Consider the following 23,128-nt stretch of genomic DNA (forward strand, 5'->3'; position numbering starts at 1 on the left):
TTTTGTGGTCTTCTTACCAGGATGGGCATTTCCAATATTCATTCTCATGATGTCCATCCTGAGGGGGAGTATCAGAAGTTAAAGAAATTAGAGAAGCTGAATGAATTTCATGAATCCAGAAGTCCAAGCAGCAGTAAAGATGAAACAGAGAACAAAAGTCCAGGCAGCAGTAAAGATGTAACAGAGGACAACGGCAAGTAGTTTTAAATACAAAGACTACATGTAGTATAGTTTAGTTAGTGGACATGTGACCTACACGTGACTGATTTAATTGTAAATATCTGTTGGTTAGTTAGGGAGTTTGTTAGAACAGTTAGTTAGATCAGTTAAGTTAGTCTTGGGCTTAGTTTCGTTTTTTTACTGGTACTATAAATACATGTAATTATTTTGTTTTCAATCAGATCAATTGAATCATTTTCTTTAGTAAATCTTCTTAAATTTAGAGACTTATTATGGTGTGATAGCAGGAGGAAATAGGCATTTATTATACTTGTAAAGTGCTCTATAATTACCCCAAGTTTTTTAGAAATTGGAGATACAAATAACATTAATGTTTTTTTTTTTTTGACCCAATGAGATTATGCGTCCAAAATAAGAAAAAAAGACAATGATATTTCCATGTGACTTCCAATTAGTAGTATATTTATTTATTGAGTTTTCTCATTGAAAGAAGAAATCATTACTAGGTTCATTCAAATTACAAATCACGCCAAAGGAAGCAAAATACCACGGGGCAAATATCATACAAACCCTGCTGACTGGTTGATACTCTTAAAGCAAACTACCAACCCAACCTATCACAAATCAAGAACACCATAGCTCCTATTTATTTTAATATTTGTTTGGTCTGAACACGGCTATGCTTGAAGTTGGGTACATCATTATTACCATTAACACAATTTAGGACCACAGGTCCACAACCAACCCAAGTATGACTGGTAGGTCATTCATGGCCGGTATCCTCAAGGTTAATCATACACACAAGAATATGTTCTCAGTTACCAGAAGAAGAAAGTGTAAGAGGAAAATCTAGCCACAATTGAATACTGTACGTACTCTCTTTTTTTTTTTTTTTTGGCTGAATGAATGAACCTTTTACTTACCAAGGGGCCAATGAGCATAAGTTTAAGATATGCATAGGAGATTTTATTCGTGATCAATGCTAATTAGCATTATTAACACATATTCTGTAGCACTACTTTGAGTATTAGTCGGAGCTGAGAATCTCCTTTACCTAAGGAAAAAAGAATATAAAGAGGCCTTTCTAGACAACAATGACATGCCGCATGCTTTTCAAGGGCCACATTATTGAATACCCTTCTAATCTTTTATCGAAAAATAATAATAATAATAATGAATACCCCCCAAGACATTTTGCATAGTCAGAAAGTGCAAAGCTGTATGAACACAAACAAGAAAAGACCACAGAAGAGCATAAATCAAGTAAAGAGATTCTAATCGCAAAACTAAAAAAACTCATAGAAAAAATCGTAAGAATATACCAATTCAGTAAACAAAAAAAGTCCCATAATATATATGTGGCACTTTTTTTTTTGGTTGGATATGAAATTTTCAATATATAATCCTTTTGAAGTGTCAGATCAATGGATTTGCAATTTGTACCATTATGATAGGAGGATTGACGTGGTAGAGAACATTATTTATTTACTACTAGCTAGTCTTCATTCATTTCCCCACTTTTATGGTAACTATTGGCTTATCTTCTGTCTTTAAGTTCTTGGTAGATAAAGAAATCTTGTTTATTTGTTTCCTTGTAAAAATCGACTCAGAGAGTTAGATGGTTTGACAGGAGTCTTTTTATTACTATTATTATTTCATTTTTAATTCAAAATGGTGAAACATTCAGACGATTTAAGGATGTCATTAAAAATTTGAATGCAAGGAGTAGAGATCACAGCAACGCTGTCTGGCTAGCATTATTATCAAATGTTTATTACTGACTAGGCATCATTTATGCCATCTTACATGTTACAACTTATAAAGTTATTATTAGTCTCTTATCTTTTGCTTTGGTTGCTTTATAACATTTTGAACCAAATATTTTTTATGTTCGCCTGATAAGACATGTACGATCTTGCAAGTTGCAAGTGAGGACTTTGTCCATTGTCATAATAATAATATTTTAGTAAAATCTAGTCATAACGAATGTGTAAACTGTAATGGCCTTGTGGCCTGTTGGGTGTTGGCATGCCGGCTTCTTTGAAGTTTATATTAATTATGCTTAGAAAGAAAACAAATGTGCTTGGGATTGTGTATGGCCTTTTAGAACATATCCATTTAGTGGGGAACATTATCTGCGAGTCTATTTTACAATTAAGATTTAATTTTCTAGATCTAATAGTATATTGAGTGACACATCATTTAGGTTCTAACCTTTGCTCTTTATAGATAGGGTACATATTATAAAAATGAAAATAAGTAGACAAAAGAGAGTTATGCACTAAAAATCCAAGGGTACTAATGTGCACGGGACACCTAGAAGGAACTAGGATAATTTTTATATGTTAAGCAACCACATCAGCTTGTGGATAGTCTTCTAAAATACAAAAAGTGCTCAATTTTGCACATTTTAACCCAAAAACTTCTCATATCAGTCTTTGTAAAAACGTCTAAATATACACAATAGTCTTGCAAATGAACAGTAACCGTGCATATATACATGGTTATTGTTCACCGTGTAAATGATTTTTTAATTTTTTTTTTCTCTCTCCTCTCTTTATCTCAGACTCACTTCACTCTCTTTTTCTCATTTTCCTTCTCACCTCACTCTCATGGTTACTGTTCACAGTGTTAAAGAAATAAATATTTTATTTGGATAAATGTGTATAATAGACAAACTGATATAGGTGTTTTGTAAAAATAGTTGTGTAAAATAGAAAAAGTAAGTTTTAAATGTGCAAAATAGAAAAAAATTTGCACATACTTATGTGGATGCTCTTACAAAGAGAAAGTTGCTTTGGAGCCTTCTATACTTTGAATTGGGGCCAACTAGGCAGAACTTAAGATACATAGAGGAGATGGAGATATTATCTATGATAATTACCACTTTAGAACATTTAGCGATACTAATTTTGTAGCAGTACCTATAAGGGTTCGCCAAAGATTTTCTGAGAATCTCCTTTAAAGAATAGCCTTTACTAGGTAAATTACTAGGGACATGCTTTGCATTGTTGAGAATAATGAGATACCTTCCCACACGTTTTACACTACCAGAAAATTCAAAGCTATATAAACACAAAAAATTAAATAATAGAGAGCAGGCGACAGACAAGCGCAAAAGAGATTCCAATTACAAAAGAAATCGGCTCACAGTGGGCAGACAAATCGAATTACCAAGAACTTGCTTTGTTTGTTCCTTAATCATACTCTTCAACATACAAAACCCACCAAATCATCTGGATATTTACACTAAAGGACAGTAGTATTATATATGAGGAAAACAACGATGTAGATAAGCTAATTTTTTGTCTTACATTTGTATGCCAACTCTTGTCTTATTATCTGTGCTTTCGTGGTAGGTAAAGTGATAGGGTGCATTTTGTCTCAACTCTAAGTAAATAGGTAAATACCAAGTTGGTTTGTGCTACAAGCTTCATGTGAATCAATCCTCTGAGCCTTATGAAATCTTTTCTTGGTAGCTAAAGTTAGCCTTGAATTTATTTATCCACACTTCTGCTCAATTATTTAGCAGACTTATAAAAAGGCATCTATTTGATAGTGCCTTAACATCGATCGGTTAGCTTTATGTGAATTTGGCCTCTTTTAAGTCTTAAGCAATGCTCAAGATAATTTTAGTCGTATATATGCACCAAAATTATGTTAGCCACTGGAAGCATAAAGCATCAAAAACCTACCTTTTAACTTTATAAATGCGCTGATATATGGTTCATGACCTTAATCATTTATATCCCTTGACATTCTTAGACAAAGTTGCCTATGTTTATTCATCTATACTTCAAAGCACAACCCTAGAGAATAATGGGTTGGAAGGGTATTCTTTGTCTCTAGAAATCACATGGGGTATCTGGTTCTATGAAAGCTTGTTATAAGGTTGGAAAACCACTAGCTGACTAATGGAGTTTGCAATAGTGGGTAGGAACAAATTCTGAAAGAGAGCATCAGCAATATTGTGCATATGGTGGGCAGCATTATTGTTGAACCAACTAACTATAGGGGCTGCACTAGTTGGGCAGCATTATTATTGAACCAACTAGCTAGGAGAGCTGCACTAGTTGGGAAGCATTTTAGGATCTAATAAGTCTATATATGTTATATCATATGTAAGTATCCACAACATTTATGTTGCCTTCTTTATTTTTTAACCAAGGCTTTAATGCCATGTATCTAATTGGATTGTCACTCTGTCTTGTTGCTCTTTGCTCTTAGTCTTAAAGACACGTACTAAAATCTAGAACATCAAAGTTATAGAGTCACTCTCATTTTCCTGGTTATTGTTTGTTTTTTAACAGCTTATTAGTCAGTTTCTAAAAGTTGGATCTTTTACTTACGACAGTAACATCTAAAACTTGAAGAGACAAAGCTGCTAGCAAGTAGCACTGTCATTTTCAAATGCTCCACCCATGAATCTCAATATTCTATATTTCTTAAATTCATTGGTTGAAAACCAAGGATAAATGCCAGGTGGTTATTAGTGTACTTAAAAATTGTCACGGAGTTGAATGAGGGGTTGCCATGCTCATTGCATGTATGTGCTCAAAATGAGTGACCTTCTTGAACTTTATATTCATAGCTTTTTGGGAGATTTTGCATCGAGCAAATTTTTATTCAAGAACTCCAATGTACTAGTTGAGACACGATACTAATACATGGCCAATTTTGAAAACATGTCACATTTGTGTTGAAAACTAAGGATAAATGTTGGGTGGTTACTGGTGGACTTTGAAATTGCCACCAAATCAAATGAGAAGGTTGCCATGCTCATTGAATGTATGTGCTCAAAATTAATGACCTTCCTATACTTTATAGGATAAAACTTAAGTACAGTATTTAGGTGTTGTTCATTAAGTTTCCTTCTTAAAATTCAGTCATGTGGCTTTTTTCTAATGAGATGGAAGTCTATTTTTAATTAAATATTGCTACATGGTTAAATTTTAAGAGGAAAAACTAAGGAACAACACCTAAGTACTGTATTTAAATTTTTTCCTACTTTATATTAATAGTTTTTAGAAAGATTATGCATCGAGCAAAACTTTTATCAAGAACTCAAATGCATTGGATAGGATACGATTTTAATATGCGGTCAAAGTTGGACGTGTAGTATCTATGTTGTATGCAATGCACCATTAGAGCATAGAGTGCAAGCCACACCCTTCTACATCCATCTTTGAGTGGTCAAAGTTGGATATGTGAAGAATCCACGTTGTATACAATGCACCACTAGAGCATAGAATGTAAGCCACACCCTTCTGCATCCATCCCTGAGTGGTTAATTTAATGGGCAACATTCCACCAAAATTGTTAATTGCATGAAACCGCAATCATCAAATATTAGATTCTAAATAACAAAAAAAAAAATGTCAATGTACTGAACGAAAGTTATATATTATAATTGAAAGGTCAATGAATCCTGTTGTGATCTGGGTTTAGTAGAACTGCATTTACACAAACAAATAAAAAGTATCCACTTAAGACGACAATAATTTAACATGGATCAATCAACTCTAAGCCTTACGTCCACAGGTCAATGCTAGCCAAAAACTACTATTAACTATATGAATTACAATTACTCTCAATCAAACCTCACAAACCAAACTCACATACTCTCATAAACAATATTCACATACCTCACAAATATGAGCTTAACCTCCCACAAACATTTATTGACTCACAATCCCAAAACCCTAAGGGCTTGTTTGGTCTCTAAGTTCAAACTCATATTTTTACATTTTAAACAACATTACACACTTTTTCACATATTTTTTTACCCACATATATTTCAAAAAATTACAAAAATTTCATCTCAAACTACAAAAATCTCATCTCAAACTACTTTACCAAACATCCGGTAACTCTCACACACAAAAATAGTAAAACGCCCAAATTACACTTTAAAGAAACTTAATTACTCCGTGTTATTGTAAGAGTACCCTTCTCATCTCTCCATTATGAAAAACATTTATTTCCTATATAATCTTAGGCATTGCATATTTAAATAATGTATATTGATTTTGTCGCAATTACGTGTAACATAGAAAATATTTCTAAAATGATCAAAGGCATAAAGATATAAATTATGAGGTATTTTCATTATACAATTGTCATAATATAAGAATTAACATCTTCATATTATTTTGGTAGAGTCATAAATTTAGCAATTTGACACCACAAAAACATACTTTATCTATTTTACTACCTCACTTTACAAAACAATAAATATTAGTGGTTTTATTTTAGCTTTCAACATAACAAAATAATACATTTACTACAATAAACAACAACTACCACCACCAACACAAAAAAATAATGTAACTTTTAATAAAATATTTTTTTTAACTACCAATTTTTTGTGTTTTCCCTCTACCATTGCGGCACGCTTTTTAGTATTGGTGGTACTATAAATAGCAATATGGTTTTTTAGCACCATTAATAATAATGCTTTTAAGTCATACATTAGTAAGCCATTTTAGGAAATTTTTTTATGAAAATAAATAAATAAATAAGTGACTAAATTTTTTTTTTTTTACAAGTTTTTTCAATTTTTCATAAAAAGTTTCATAAAATTGATGATTAATATATATCAGGACTCTTAGGGTATGTTTGGTAACTATTTTTCCCCTTATTTTCTGTTTTCAAAAACAATTTTCTATTTTTGAGACTAAAAAACTTGTTTGGCAACCCAAAATGGACAAAAAACTAAAAATTTTCTCAAAACTCAATTTGTGAAAACATGTAGAAGGCTATTTTCAGTTTCTAATTTTCAAAAGTCAATAAAAATATGCATTTAATTTAATGAATCTGTCTCATTTTATGAGTTAGCATTAAAGTTCAAATCTTAGTAACAAGATATTTTAGTATTTTCTATTTTTTTTTCTTCCAAAAACTATCTTTTTAATTTCAACTAACCAAACATGTTTTTTATTTCAAAAATACAAGAAAATTGTTTTTTCTTTATATTCCCAAAAACAAGTTTTTAAAAATAGAAAACAAAAACTGTTACCAAACATAACCTAATTATCTATACTACTATTTAAGGGGTTTCCCCTATTTGAATTCCTCACTTTTTTGGTTCAAAATACATTTACATTCCTAAGTTTAAGTAGAGACAAAATTAAAGGATAATCCGGTAAAAATACAACTCTAACTCCTACTAAAACATTGTCTAAAAAATAAGATTACTCTCCTGTAGATTTTCAAACTTCTTTATCCACTTACAAATTAAATTCTCAAAATAAAAATTATACATAATTTTTTTTTTGCTACAAAATAGGACCACAAAAAAAAGACTCATCGTATGTGCGAAGCACGTGTGATGAGGGTAGTTATTATTATTACTATTATTATTATTATTATGAAATCCTACCAATACCATAAGTCACTGTATTTCAAAAATATTTGATAGTTTTTCAAGCATAGTGGTATCTAAAAAGTAAAAACAGGCTCATATGGTTTTTGAGCCCCCAAACCAATGAAGGTATCAACTATTTCATGTACAAACTTCAGTCTTCACCACCAGAGGCACAGTTTTACACACACACACACACACACAAAGGGGCATAAGAGCACTTGCAGCAGTGGAGCTAAAATAGCTATATAGTTATTTTAGCTCCACCAAAACACAAAAAATCCTCTTGCAGCAGTGGAGGTATAGCTAAATTTTTTAGCTTAATTGCTACAGTGCACATGTATAGATACATGAGCACTGTAGCTAAGAGCTAAAAAAAAAATCAATTTTTTATTCAACTCCCGATTAAAATAATATAGGCTGGATTATTTCTTTTTATTCTTTTATTCACGCCTCTCTCTCTCTCATAGTGTCACTCTCATCTCATCTCCATTTGAAGCTCTCAACTCTCTCAAGCTCACCGCCACCGGCCCTTGTCATCTTCAACGTCATCGACCCACCAAGTGAGACCCACTGCAGTAATTGATGTTTTCTTTGAGGAATACTTGAGAAAGCCAAACAATGAAGACATTGCTAGACTGTTAGCTCATAGCGAACGCCGAGGTTTTCCAAGTATGTTAGGTTCAATTGATTGCATGCATTGGAAGTAGAAAAATTGTCCATCTGCATGGAAAGGTCAATATTGTGGTCATATTCATGAGCCTACTATTATTTTGGAGGTAATAAGATCATGTGATCTTTGGATATGGCATGCATTTTTTGAGTTACCTGGGTTAAATAATGATATTAATGTGTTAGAGCGGTCTCATGTATTTAATGAACTTGCTGAAGGACGTGGTCCTGCAGTACATTACTCAATCAATGGTCATGACTATACAATGGGATATTACCCTGCTGATGGCATATATCCAAAGTGGGCAACATTTGTGAAAACAATCTCATCTCCACAAGGACCTAAGCGAAAATTATTTGCAGCAACCCAAGAGGCGTATAGGAAGAATGTTGAGCGTGCATTTGGAGTGTTTCAAGCACGTTTCGCAATTGTCCGTGGACCTGCATGATTTTTCCATCTTGAAACACTCCAAAAGATCACGAAAGCGTGCATAATTCTCCATAACATGATTGTTGAAGATGAGCGGGATGATAATGAAGTGGTAGACTTGGATTATGAACAAATTGATGGAGTGGATAATCCTCCTATGCAAGTGTTACATGAACAAAATGATGGATTTCTGTCATACATTGAGAGGTATGGACCCATTAGAAACCGAGAAATTCATTTTCAGCTCCAGAAGGACCTCATCGAACATTTATGGCAATTGCAAGGCGAGTCGTAGGAACTTGTGCAAGTGTGTGAGTTTTATTGTAATTTGGTTTGAGTTATGTATGTGAGTAATCTATGGACTACATTGTTCCAGCTATAATATGTGTTCTATTTTATATGTTTTCTTATAAAGTTCCTCTATTTCATAATTTAGTTTGAGTTTTGTATATATATAATTTGGGGTTAAAACAAAATATTATTGTTACTCTATTTTCTTATTTGCTATCATGATAATTGAGAAATTGTTTTAGTAAAAAGAAAATGTATAAGTATAATTTGGGGTTAAAAAAATCACTTGTTAATACTAAACGATTATTTGTTATTATGTGGTGGCGGCGGCAGTGGAAGAGTCGGTGGCAGCGGTGGAAGAGTCAGTGGCAGCCACGGTGGTGGAAGAGTTGGTGGCGGCGATAGCCGCGGTGGTGGAAGAATTGGTGGTGGTGGTAGCGGTAGTGGCGGCAGCGGTAGTGGCGATAGCGGTTATGGGTGGTTGTGATTGTTGTTTATTGTAATGGATATATTATTTTATTTTAGTATATATATTATTTTATTTTAGTATATATATTATTTTATTGTGATGTTTATATTATTTTATTGTGTTGAAAGCTAAAATAGATTCACTGCTACAGCATGTTTTGTAAAGTGAGTAAGTAAAATAGATAAAGTAACTTTTTGTGGAGTTAAAAAACTAAATTTTTAGCTCTACTACTGTGGATGCTCTAAGACAAATGAGGCAATGAAGAATTAAAAAATAAAAATAAAAATTATCTCAAAAAAAGAATTAAAAAAAAGGGTACACACACTGGTGCGTGTGATTCACACGCTGTCTCTTTCTTTATCCGTACAAACAAAGGCCTTCAATTAATTTTTACTAGCAAGTGGCAAGTGGCAACCCGTGTTAAACGGCGTAGTTGACGCCGTGTTACATACTCAGTCACAGTTTGAACCCCAAAGCCTACGCGGTTCATTCATTTAAAGTTTTAAACCATATCTTATTAATCATTTAGACTACTACTACCACTTTGTTTACAAGTCAAAAACTCCTTAGTTGTTCACCACCAACACACCAATAACTCTCGCTACAAGTCTATAAAAATTAAAAAGTACCACCCCCTATTTCTCTTTGTATGGTATGGACCACTACTACTACTACTGCATCCTTGCCAAAACAACTAATTAACTTTAATTCTTACAGCCTAGCTAGCTATGGGAGTTGAAATATATTGTCCCTTGTGATGTGAGTTGTGACCCATGCATATACCACTGACAGCTATCAATAACAACAACATTCAATTAGTATTAGACTATCTAACTAGCTACCTCTCGTTTCACATCTTTCTGGTAATTATAAAGAACTTCAAAAACAAATGTTAAGATATTGGTTAAAAGACTTGAATGAGTATGTCACAAAGTGCATGGAGGGTGATTTTTTTGATAATTCAATATATATAGGTAGGAAAGGGAGATTTGTATCTATATGTTAACCAGTTGTATTACAAAGCTCTTTGTGAAAAGTGATTTGATTTTATGTTTTACCTTACTATACAAATTAAATTATCTACCAAACAAAATAGCTGAAATAAAGTTATGATAGAGATTTTTATTGTCAAATTTGCAAAATTGTATCGAGTTAGATACCATTTATTTTACAATTGTGTCTTTCTAAATAGAGAACGCTTCTATAGGCTGTTGTAATACTAAGGATTAAGCTTATGTTCAATGTATTAATACAATGGATACAAGTCATTTTCAAATACAATAATTAAAAAGAGGGGAAAAAAAATATATTGCATAAATTTTTTGTTGTTGTTGTTAGATTTGACTTAGCTGGCACATCTGTATTACATTTAAATTGAGAGGAATGCTACAAATATAAGTATTATTGGGTGTTTAGACCTTAAACACATATCCACTCTTAAGCATGTGACTGTATCGGTATCCGTATCTTGATGTGTCTAGTGGCAGCTGGACAAGCCACGCCCATATTATTATATGGATGAAAATGTTGTATGTAATTGTATTGCTGTTAATGTCAGGGGTGGGGCAGTTTTCATTAGAATCTCATGGACAGGGTACCTTCTTGTCAACATATTTGATCTAATCACTGCTTAATTACCCCTTTTTTGAAGCAGTAACTTGTAGCTAGCTAGTGATAGGTTATAGACTTTTATAATCTTAACTATCTAAATTTCTACCGACTGAGGTGTAGCTTTTGTTGCTTGTATTTTTGTTGGAATAAAATACGTTATATATAAGTAATTCATCCATAAAAATTTAAAAAAAAAAAAAAAAAGAGTTATTGAAGAAGTTTAAAATTGTTATATACGTCATTGTTACACATATTTTCATAACACTTAAATAATATCACTAAAACAATATTATCAAACAAGCCTTTAATAATTATATAAGGTTAACATCTGAGATTCTGAGAGGAGCTTTATGATTATTCACAGAAAGAAAATAAGAGATGGGGGCAAAAGGTCGGTGAGGAAAAAGAAGTATAGTGAATATTAAAATGAAGATGAAAAACTTTTAAGCAATGAAGAGATTTGTTGTAGTCTAGGCAGTAGTACAGTATATTAGCAAAGTAGATGAAATCTTAAAAGCAATAAGAGCAATCCAATTAGTATCCTATGTTCTAGATTTTTTTTTTTTTTTTGGATATAAGGAAATATAAATTTACAAATGATCAAACTAAAGAATGAGACGAATCCAAGGCTGCGATTAGAATTAGGAACTCTCACTTTTGGATATATATATCTGTCGGGAGAGACCTAGTGTTTTTTAATCAAGATAAAAACATAGTAAAGACAACCAGCCGCCTCTCTCTTACTCACTCAATTTTGTTTTGTTTTATTTTTTATTTTTTTTCTTTGTTTTTTATTTTGACTATCTATCATATGTCACACTATCTATATTATGTCACATAGCTAAATCAGTACGAAATTTGTGTTTTAATCTATTCAATCATAGATATTAAAGCTTCTGAGTTGTATTAAATAATTAAATTATTATTTAGCAAAAAAATAATAATAATAAAATTATTAAGATTGGGCAAATTGTGAGAATATTTACTGTACATTCTTAATTTTTAAAAAATTGTATGACAATTTTTATTTATCATCATCAAGTTAAGACTTAAGAGTTTAAATTCAAATATCTTGTTTGATGACAATAAATTTTGCTAATTAAGCAAATAACTCGAATCCTTATTCTTTCACAACTTGATAAAATAAAAATTACGCTTTTCAAGTTAAAAAATAATTCCTACTTTCGGTTAAGTTATTATGCTTACGCTAAAGAACAAGTATTTCGTTCCAGAACATGTCAATATCAACGGCTGGAAATCACTATCTAGGGGATCAGAATATAGTAGTCAACTATAACAAAAACTAATAACCATATTATAGCTTTAAATTGATTTCATGTATAAGCTTAGAATGCAAGCTGAGGAGGAAGAAAAAATAATAATAAATAAATTGAACAACTATTTCTGATTTTTTAGAGTCTTGGAGTAATAGACTTTGAATGATTCTCACATTGCTACCAAATCTTGAAAGTTGAAACCTTACAAACCTGAAATTCAAGGCAGTCATTTTCCTTCGTATGTGAACACTACCTAATTATGAAGGCTAGAATGGCGGTAGGCGTAAAACCATCGCACTTGTTATTTATGAATCCCAACCATATAACTGTCTGTCAGTCCATTAACATTTAAAGTGAAGGAGTAATATATAAATTCCTCTATTCATGAAAGCAAGTTCCAAATGATTCCGCTCACCTACTCTTCCAAAGCCATTTTAATGTCATACAACAAAGGAACAAGTTCTTGCGGAAAAACCAGACATTTTTAGTAAATGTCTCCTGACCATAAGGACAACAATTTAAATGTCCAAAAAAGAAAAGTATATAATTTATTACATAAGATAGGAATATTAATTTTCACCTTATTTGGATAGAACCAGGGCCTGTCTCATTTTGTTTTTGGAGGGATAAGAAATTACTTTAAGGGGTTAAAGCTCTTTTACTTGAAATTGTCAAATCTTTAGAAATTTATAATTGTGTAGTCACTAACTTACTAGATAAAAGTAGAAAAAAGAAAAAAGAGCTAGTGGGTAAAGAAAATAGCTGGAAACAGAGTCATTAACTAGAGGTTCTTAAATTGCAATTTCACTCAAAACAATCTTCATTGTCCCTTCCAACAAATTAGGTACGCTTGTTTTATGAAATTTATTAGGTTACATTTAAGAAAACCCACAAATGACTAATGAAATGGATCTGTAATATATCATGTGTCTTTTCGGATATATGAATTTTATTTTAAACATTGAACTTATTATAATTAGTTTTAGCATAACTCTAATATTTGATTAAGGGAAACCTTATTAGATGCTTTTAAAAACTATTTTAATAAAATTTTATGAAAAATAAAAAATATAATTAGTTATTTTGATAATTTTTTTATATTTTTCATGAAAATTGTATCAAAACTTTTTTAAATTAATTTATTAACTATTGGGCAAGCAACAGACCCTTCGATTAATCAACTCAAGTCGTAGCAGCACAAGACGAGGTGGATCCTCTTGGTACTAGCATTGCTCCCAAATTTTTTATAAAAAAGAATGTACTTTCCCATGGGCAGAACGACACAAATCATAAAACTCAAATTAGGCCAAAGAGAATTACGATATAAATTTGATAAAAAAAAAAATCAAGTCAACCATTAAAAACTAAAATACTTGAGATAAGCAAAAGTCGTTAATATGTACACATTCGTTCTGTAAGAAACAAATTCCCTATTCATCTACCTACTACTTTTCTCTCTCTGTGCTTGCCAGCAATATCCTCTATATCCCACAAACTCCCCAACCAACAACATAACCTTTTACTTTTTCCACCTGTTTTTCCCTTCTTCCAAATTCAAATCCCTCTTCAAATAAAGCAATACATTTAATATGGTGGAGAGGCCCCCCCTCTCTCTCTCACTCTCTCAAAGTATCTATCATCTATTCAACCAACCAAACCCAACCAACTATAACTACTATCACCAAATTCCACCACCTTCCTCTTTTTATGTACACAAATGTCCAAACCTGAAGCAAAGAATATTTTAAGCTCTACAATCCCAAATTCCCTTCTCATTTCAAAGAAGAAAAACAAGCATATTTAAGAATAAGATCTGATCCATCCCAAATTGTATAGATTCCTCCTCACTAAGCTCCCAAGTGATAATAACACTGCCCCACCGACCCCAACTGGTTGCTCTTCACTCTCAACATTCTTATGACAAATCATTGGCAATTCCTTCACTTTCAAATTACTCAACCCTATTTTTTGTCTAACAGCTTCAATGAGTTTTGAATCTGCAGTGTTACCAATTGCATCCGTCACATAAAACTCATTCACAGCCATCTCTCTTTCGGTTGATATATCGGCTCTCGTCACATTAAGCCCATTCTCTCGAAACGTTCTTGTAACATCGGCCAAAAGCCCCGGCCTATCTTCTGCGGATAATTCAAGCCTCACACCCTGTAATAAATTCAATCACACCATTAACATTTTTTTTTACAAGCAAGCTAATAAAAGCATATATTAAAGATGACCAACTCAACAATGCAACTGTGGTACGTGAAATTAAGACAATTAAGTACCTCAGAAGCCCTTCTCTCAATTGAAGCTTGTAGGCATTGAATTACGCGTTGCCTCTCTGGTTCAGAACTTATTGGGGTCCCATCTGTGTGCCTAATGTAAAATTCCTGTACCAAATAATAAAAATGAGTCATTATTTTCAATTGGAAACATTAATGTTAACAAAAACCCAATTCGTGTTTTGGTATAAAATTTACGTACCAAATATGCTCTGTCTCCAGCTGTATTGATAGTAGCATGAAAAACAACATACTCCATGTCTGTCATCGTGCAAACAATGTCAAATAAAAGCTTCGACCTGTCCTTGCACTGAACATTCACAACGGAGTATCCCCTCTCAATCCAATTCTGAACCGTGACAATAGGACAGTCATCACTGCGCTTCAAAATTGGCTTCCACTCATAATCACGATCGGCAAACATCATTTGGTGCAGCCTCCTCTCAGTGTGTGTGACTGCCATAGACACCGAGGTCTTAGCACTGCGAATATCATTGTCACCTTTGAGCACATTCCTCAAAAGAGCTTCGATTCTGTCTATTTTCTGAGAATCCTCAATTGGGCAACCGGAATCACAGTCCTTCACATAGATTAGTGAAGCAATTCGGCCATTGTGAGTCCAAACTTTAGCTTCCACAACATTGCATTGAAGGTCAGCTAGCACAGCAAAAACCTCAGATAGTAGACCAACCCGGTCCGTTCCGGTTAGTTCTAGGGCAGTTAGGCCGTTATTGCCGTTAGTACGACCGTAGTGAATGCTGCCCATAGACTGATAACAAAAAAACCAAACAAAGAAACAAATTTTGATTAACAAAAAAGCAATAATTATTAAAATTAGAGGGGCAATAAATTAGGCATTGAATGGGATAATTACCTGTTCAATGTATCTGATAACGCTCTCATCCGTAAGTTTGTTTCCGTTTTGATCAGTCACATGGAAAACTGCAGCCAAAAACAGAACATAACACATGTTTCAGAAATTTTCAATAACTAGAAACAACACGTTTAAGCTAACGTGCGCACCAATTCGGTGCACGTTAGCATGGACACCATTAGTTTAACAAAAAGAAAAACAAAAAAAATTAAAAAGCTTGAATTTTTTTTTTCTCTTACCATCCATGAACCATCTTCCATCTGAAGATATGTAAGCCTTTTTGATGGAAAGGTTCAGATCCGTGAGAACCTGCACGGCCTCCAGTAAAATTCCATGCCTTCTAGCACTATCAACCTGTAAATTAAGCAAAAGAGGAAAACAAAAAAAAACCCAGTTAGTCAAATTTGTTTTTTTGGAAAAAGTTTTCATAGAAATAATGATTTCGTGCTTGAGGGGTTTCGTGAGAGGCTTACCGTGACAAGAGTCGCAGTGGGGCAAACGGCATTGTCGATCACGACCCTGCGCAACAGCAGTGACAGGTCAATTCAGAGAGAGCCTTTTTCGTTTTTAATTTTTCAAATTTTGAATTGGAAAAAACAACGAGGTCTTTGAAAAGTCTTTTTAGGTTGTAAGAATTTACTAGAAGAAAGAAAGAGAAAGTGGGGTGGGCATGGAAAAGTCAGAAAACTTATTAAATAATGAATTTGATGTCAATAATTAATTAAATGACGGTGGAAATTTGTTTTCATAGCGTGTGAAGAATTAGTTCGGAAGGTTTTGGAAAAGTATTTTTTGCGTAAGGGAAAGTAAAATATTTTCCAACTAAAAAAAAAGGATTTCAGGGAGGAAAAGACTCAAAATCTCATAAACTTGTTCCTTAAGAAAGTTTTTTAAGAAAGGAAAGAAGAGGAAATTCAGGGTTGAAAACACTGGTACGATGTGTTGAAAGAATCAATTTCTAGACCTTTAAAAAAATTCAGAAATAATCTGTGAAAATTTGTACTACTATTATGATCACCATACAAGTCAACAATAATTCAAATTAAAATCAAAGAACAGGAAAGAAACGCACGGCACCGAAATTTTGCAATATGAAATCAAAGAGAAAATTAATTAATTTCTTTTTTCATCATGACCAATTTTTTCTTATTTTAATAAGCAACTCAGTCTGTGTGTGTTTGTGGATGAAAGCCAGAGATCCAGACTCAGAAGTGGAATTCACAGAAGAAGGAAAAGGAACAAACCTAGGAGTGTTCATCCGAATCACAAGCTTATCGTATTCATTCAAAGAAGAGGGCCAGTCCATCTCAACCATTCTCGTCTTTCAAATTACCAAAGAAACACACACAAAAAAAAGCCTTAAAACCAGAGCAAAATCCAAAGCCTTGGAAGTACCGAGGCCTTAAAGAACGGCTTTCTTAGACACTCTGTGTAGTTCCTCCTTTAAATAACAACGACCCAGATATTCTCTGACTGAAACCGCCGCTTATTCCAAGAACAAAGCAAAGCAAATTTCTCCCCCAGAAATACCGCTATCTCTCTCTCTCTCTCTTTCTCTTTGGCTTATAGTTAGATATATATATAAGCAAAGAAAGACCCAATGCAATATATCCTCAAACTCTCAAATTTATTGCAGCCAAGCCTTCGATCAAATCGCCATTAACAAGCCCTACCAAACTCTTCTCTGTGCAAGAGCTTTAATTATACTCTCTCTGTCTCTCTCTTCCTCAAAAGCGCAAAGCACGCCTTGTTCTTAACTCTCTGCCTCTCAGGACAATGAGAACACACACATATATCCCTCCCTATTTATATTATTAAGTTTTAATATTTACTAATATTTTATTATTTTCTAAACCACGCCAATTCCTCTAAAGTAAAGGAGCCATTAGGGTTAAGTACTGAACTGCCCGAGAGGCTGCCCGTAGTGACCCTAGTTCACAACTTAAGGTAAACCAATGATGTCGCCACGTGTCAACGTTGCCCTATAATTGTGGTTGAAAAGCCCAGCTCGGATGCCACGTCACCCTCCATAGCATCACTTTGCGTGCATTGGACTCAATAGGAAAAAAAAAAAAAAAGCAACGCAAGCAAGCAAAGGCAAGAGAGGTTAATAAGAGAGAGAGAGAGAGAGCACAGTGTTACTGTTTGGGTTGGGTTGGGTTGGGTTGGGTTGGGTGCGTGTGTCTTTGATTCTTCTTGTTGGGTTCATCCCACGTGGCGGTTAAGAGTGGGACCAACAGCGTTCAGAGATGACTTTGTAATTACGTTGTGATTTGTTTGCCGACCCTGAATTATTATTGAGTGACGTCTAACACGTGACAAATCACCGCTCACGTATCGGCCTTTTCCTCTGTCAATTTGTTTCGGCCGGTTTTTGCATTGTACTTCTCGTTGTAGCCTTTGTTTTGATATTCCCTCTTACTTATAACCGTTTTTGCTTATACTTTATACTAACGGCACTTACACCAAATAATAGAAAAATATGTAAAATATATACAGTCTATTATTGTATTCTAGTCAATTTATACTAATACTAGTATTTATTTATTTTATCATAATAATAATAAATTAAGAAAATTTGATATTTTAGTTAAATGTTGTATAAAATTGATAATATAATGTGGAATGTTTTAAAATTTGAGCATGTAAAATAGAAAAAGTAAGTTTGTGTACTTAAAGACATAAATTTTTGCATTAACGGAAAAGAATACTCAAACAATCGAGGGCTAATATGTAGTTTAATAAGCAAATTCTACTTATTTTTGTATTGTCGTACTCATAATACTTTCTTAATGAGCAGCTGTATAGAGGAAGATTCCAACCCTATACTTCTAAAAAAAACACAAGTTGTGCTAATGAGTGGTATAACTGTAGATAGCATATTCCTCTGATTCGCTAATGAGGTTGAGGGGGAACTAACTAGTCATTTGAGTTTTTGAAAAGAGGTGGTTTATGGTGGGAGGGGATATCTTCTACCTTTTTATGATCTCTCTCATATAATTTCAATAAATTTTTTGATAATCATAAGGGAACATACATCGCATTCATGTAATTTTCAGATCTAGCTCGTTTGGTTTATTCAATTTTCATGAAAAGCAAGTCACAATGACCTCTCTCACATTTAAATCACATTTCAAGGAATTGATATCTAAATGCAAACTACAAACTTAAAAGATAGATGACATATCATTTCAATCCAACATTGAAACCTGAAAAACGAGTTTCAATTTTTTTATTTTTTTTCACCCTCTCTCACTTCCTCATGAATTTGGTGATATATAATACGGTTCATTTTTTTGTAAAATTTATAGTTCGATAAATACAACAATAGGGTGAAGAAATTCAAACTTTGATTCTCCAATATAGAAGAGGTCTTTTTATCTTATTGAGCTCAAGTCTCTTGACTAAGTTAGAAAATGCTTTGAAAATCATTAACAATAGACATGACAAATTGCATCAATCACGGATCAGCCTTTAAGTAATAGCCTTACAGTTCCTTTTGAGTATATGTTCAAAATTCAACCGTATAGTTCACAAATCATCATTAAAATTACATGGGAACTTAACTCAATGTAGGCTTTGGGTCATTCCTTCCCAAAGAAAAAACTTACGCTCTTGGTCCTAAATCTATAGTCAAAATGCAAGTTCGATTAAATTTTATATAAAATTTTAGGATATTCTATTAAAAAAAATTGAAAATAAAAGATATAAGCATATGGAGCTTTCATTGAACAAGTAAAATAAAGAGTTAGAACAATTTTTTTACAGCAAGAAAAATATAATGATCAAATCTGTAAGTGCACAATTGCACCTGGACCTAAAGATTATTATGGGCTCAGGCCTAATGAGCCTTAAATAATGAAATTTGTAGAGTGTGGGCTTGAAATCTAAATTAAAGATACTGAGAATTTGATAACGGGCTATAGGGTGCAAACACTTGTAAACAATGAATGATAATTGCAGGTGGACCTCCTCGGACGTGAGCCGAGGATTATTTCTGTATTATTTCTCTTTCTTTCTTAAAGATTACAATTCTTAATTTCTTTATTAGTTACAGACCGCCCCCTTTTCTTTAGCCTTCACCCCCCTTAAATACTTCCTTTCCTGATACTTTATCCACGTGTTGCTCAAACCCCATCCCCCCTAGATATTTTTTCCCTTAGTGCCTTTGAATAGTGACCAAAAGTTTCAGCTTTACTGTTCAGGGGTCACTTCCCCATTAATGCGGCCAGGGAGGTAGGTGCAGAGTCTTTAATGTGGAGGTGGCAGCCTTGGCTTATGATACTTTTCTAACATCGGTGTATCTAGAAGGTTCAGGGTTTCCCCCTCTTAACCAACAGTCTTTCCAGAGTTCTGCCTTGAACTTCATACTGAATTTACGAGCTTTCTTGGGTCTGTCCGAGGAGGAACTCACCCTTGGATGTGTCCTCGGACCCTCGGCGTATGGGCCGATCCGCGATACTAACAAATTCTTAGCCCAAGAACAGATCGGCCCTCCTTACTAGAGCCCAATGGCCCAAATGCCCGCTTGGGTTCTTTTACTCCCCACAAAATCTTTTTAATTATGTTACATAAGTATATTAAGTCCACGTTCGACATAATATTGGGAATATAGCTGAAACTATGGGTGTTTAGAATGGTCCAATTGTGTTATGTGAAGCGCTGAAATAATCGACCAGCACAAATATTGACTCAATATGTCAAGGGTGTTGCTTCTTATATAACATGGATAGATAAAAACTCTAGTATGCTTAAATCCGCATTGGCTTAGGATCTTTTGAAAAATAAAATTTAATGAAAGTTACAGTATTCTTATTATAAATAAAAAAGTCCATATTCGACAAATACCTACAAGATAGGACATAAAAGAGGATAGAGTTATACTGAAAAAAGTCCATAGTAATTTATGTGCACGGAAAAATTCAATTAACTCTTTTATGATTATGGGTAATTGTTATATGCCTAGAATCTTGCCCATTTTGGAGGGAATCCAAAATTTCGCATATGATGGAGTTTCGATCTCTTCTATCTATCCTCTTTGTAGATGTTAGGAATTTAGATTTTTTGTGCAAAATTCATGCACTAGCATTAATCAAAAGATAGAATTGTGAAAGAAAAATAAGTAAACATATATTAAAAAGGTCAACAAAATTAATAGTATAAATAATCAATTAAAGAAAATCGTTATGAACAAAATTTTAGTCTAATAAAAAAAACTAGAATTTGAAATTTAAAATTTTATGTAGGGTGTAAAATAACTTCAAATAAATTAAAACATTTTAAAAAATATTTTGATAGTAAAAGGAAAAGGGATTTGACCCCTGGACCTATCAATTGGAAACCTGAAGAAGTGCAAATAAACATAAAAAATTAGTTTATATATATAGAGACACACACACATGACTCTAAAATAAGGCTCATAATAATATTAATGGTCATCTATATTATATCTGTAAGGACTTGATTTGGTTCCCAATTTTAAAGGGAAAAGGATTTTGGCCCAAAAAATTCAATACAATAAATTTATAGAGAGTGAGCTGAAAAACTGAGCTCTAATAAATCAACTAATAATTGTAGTGAGCCAAGATGAAAAGAGAACAAGAATAAAATGGTTTTACTTAACTAAATCGTCCTTGGTACAGTCTGAGTAGACTAGATCTTATATATGTTTCCTTTAAATTTGGTTACAAGTCCAGTTCTTGGAGCTACAATGGTTTTTCTCTCCTCTAATTTTTCCATCCCCTTTATAAAGGACTTCTTTCTCTATTATATACTACGCTCTTCTTCATCACCACCCTCCACGTGTAGGGCAAGCTATTGGCCTTTACATTTATCCCTTCAGCACCTTCTTGAAGTCTTTAGGTGTAGTTGTAAGGCTACTGGTTACTGTTCAGGCATCACCTCCATATTAATGTGGTCAGAGGATTAACTGTAGAGTATTTTAATGCGGTGAAAATAGCTTTTCCTTCGATATTTCTTAGCTCTCATTTGTCTTATACTCCTTTGATACTCATCCTTATCAATAGAATCTTCCGGAAAGTTGCCCCCAATGGCAATTTGCACTCTCTAATCTTTGCCTTACTTAGCCGATGAGGTATTATTTTTCGGGCTACCTTCCCAAACTTTCCTTGTCATCGTTTGTCCTTGGCGCTTAGATTCGCATGTCTTCCCTACCTTACCCTTATCCTCGGACTACTAGATGTCTCCAGACAAGCCCACTATACTTTATGGGCCTTTTATCCCTATAATATCTATAAGCTATAATAAATATATATATATATATATATATATATAATTGAAATTATTAATTAACCTTGTGGCATATTAATTTTTGAAATTTCATAAATTTAAACCCTGCATTAGAATCTTGGTATACAATATTTTCTTTAATGATAAAAATATATAGTTCCATATATAAAAACAATTATTATAAATAAATTCTTTATATAGTTTCATATCTAAACACAATTAAAATAAATACTTATTAATCACTATCAAAATTATAAAAAATGCATAATGCTAAAATATATAATTCCATATATACAAATAATTAAATAAATACTATTAATAACTATTATAATTATCAAAATTTCTTTTTATAGTTTTCAAGTTCAAATTTTAAACAAACAAATAAAAGAAATATATATATATATATATATATATATATATATATATATATATATATATATATATATATATATACACATACACACACACACATTACAAGCTAGGATAAAACACTATTTTACAAGTAAGGAAAACATTCTTCTTGTAAATTAAAAAGGTGGTATCCTGTGCGGATTTATCAATCCCACAACATGTGACAATAAGAGTAATATCATGTTACATGTATAATATCGAGCACCAAGCTTTAATAAAATGTCACTATTCAAATCATTCAACTCATGCTAAACACGTGAATTCCAGTTAGCTCAATTAGTAGGAAAAATTACACTTTACCACCCTAAACTATGCACCATATTACACTTTGCACCCTAAACTATCTAAATGCACACTTTGCACCCTAAACTATTACACTTATCACACTTTGCACCCCAGTGTTACTTTTGCTGTTATGTTTAACAGAATCTTGCTGTATGTGACAAGCGCATGCTTCTTACTTAGGTGGAATAAACTTAAAAGACTGAAATGCTCTTTTTTCAAAATTAATTAAAACAATAAGATTCCGTTAAACATAACAGCAAAAGTAACACCGGGTGCAAAGTGTGATAAGTGTAATAGCTTAGGGTGCAAAGTGTGCATTTGGATAGTTTAGGGTGCAGAGTGTAATTTGGTGCATAGTTTAGGGTGGTAAAGTGTAATTTTACTCAATTAGTAAAATCTTTGATGGTTGTATAAAAGATTTAGAATTTAATTTTTACCTCTACTAAAAACTAATTGCTGTCTTGGTTTCATAATAACCTGCCAACAACCGAGCTATACGAGTAACTCCTCCTTGATGCAAAGTAAGGGCGAATGCAGCGAGGGTACCCTCATGATAGCTTTCACCCAAACTAAGACAGAGTGGTAACATGACGTGGTCCCGTATAATTGGCTGGGCAGCACAATTAAAGCGCATGGACTCATAACGTAGTCGTGGAGGCACGCTTTCGGACTTATTATGTCTTTCCCTTCCCTCCTAACGGTGAGGGTTTTGAATTTTTTGATTTTAAAAAAAT

General features: G+C 33.0%; 1 protein-coding gene across 1 annotated transcript; it reads right to left on the reverse strand.

Annotated features, from left to right (window-relative positions):
* Positions 1-13,629: 13,629 nt before the first annotated feature.
* Positions 13,630-17,230, reverse strand: LOC142613806 (ACT domain-containing protein ACR8-like). Its single transcript, XM_075786312.1, has 7 exons — positions 16,694-17,230; positions 15,923-15,968; positions 15,689-15,803; positions 15,450-15,517; positions 14,778-15,344; positions 14,579-14,683; positions 13,630-14,456 (listed from the first exon to the last, which is right to left on the reverse strand). The coding sequence occupies exons 1-7, from the start codon at positions 16,762-16,764 to the stop codon at positions 14,094-14,096; spliced, it is 1,335 nt and encodes a 444-aa protein (XP_075642427.1). The 5' UTR covers positions 16,765-17,230; the 3' UTR covers positions 13,630-14,093.
* Between the last annotated feature and the right edge of the window lie 5,898 nt (positions 17,231-23,128).

This window comes from Castanea sativa, chromosome 10, assembly GCF_040712315.1.
Source record: "Castanea sativa cultivar Marrone di Chiusa Pesio chromosome 10, ASM4071231v1".
Lineage (NCBI taxonomy): Eukaryota > Viridiplantae > Streptophyta > Magnoliopsida > Fagales > Fagaceae > Castanea > Castanea sativa.

What these genes read in the sequence shown, in the direction of transcription:
- LOC142613806 (XM_075786312.1), bottom strand. Translation starts at nt 16,764, where the DNA reads ATGGTTGAGATGGACTGGCCCTCTTCTTTGAATGAATACGATAAGCTT. An exon ending in CCACTGCGACTCTTGTCACG is followed by an intron (nt 15,804 to 15,922) that starts GTAAGCCTCTCA and finishes CTTAATTTACAG; the next exon opens with GTTGATAGTGCTAGAAGGCA. An exon ending in CTGGAGACAGAGCATATTTG is followed by an intron (nt 14,684 to 14,777) that starts GTACGTAAATTT and finishes TATTTGGTACAG; the next exon opens with GAATTTTACATTAGGCACAC.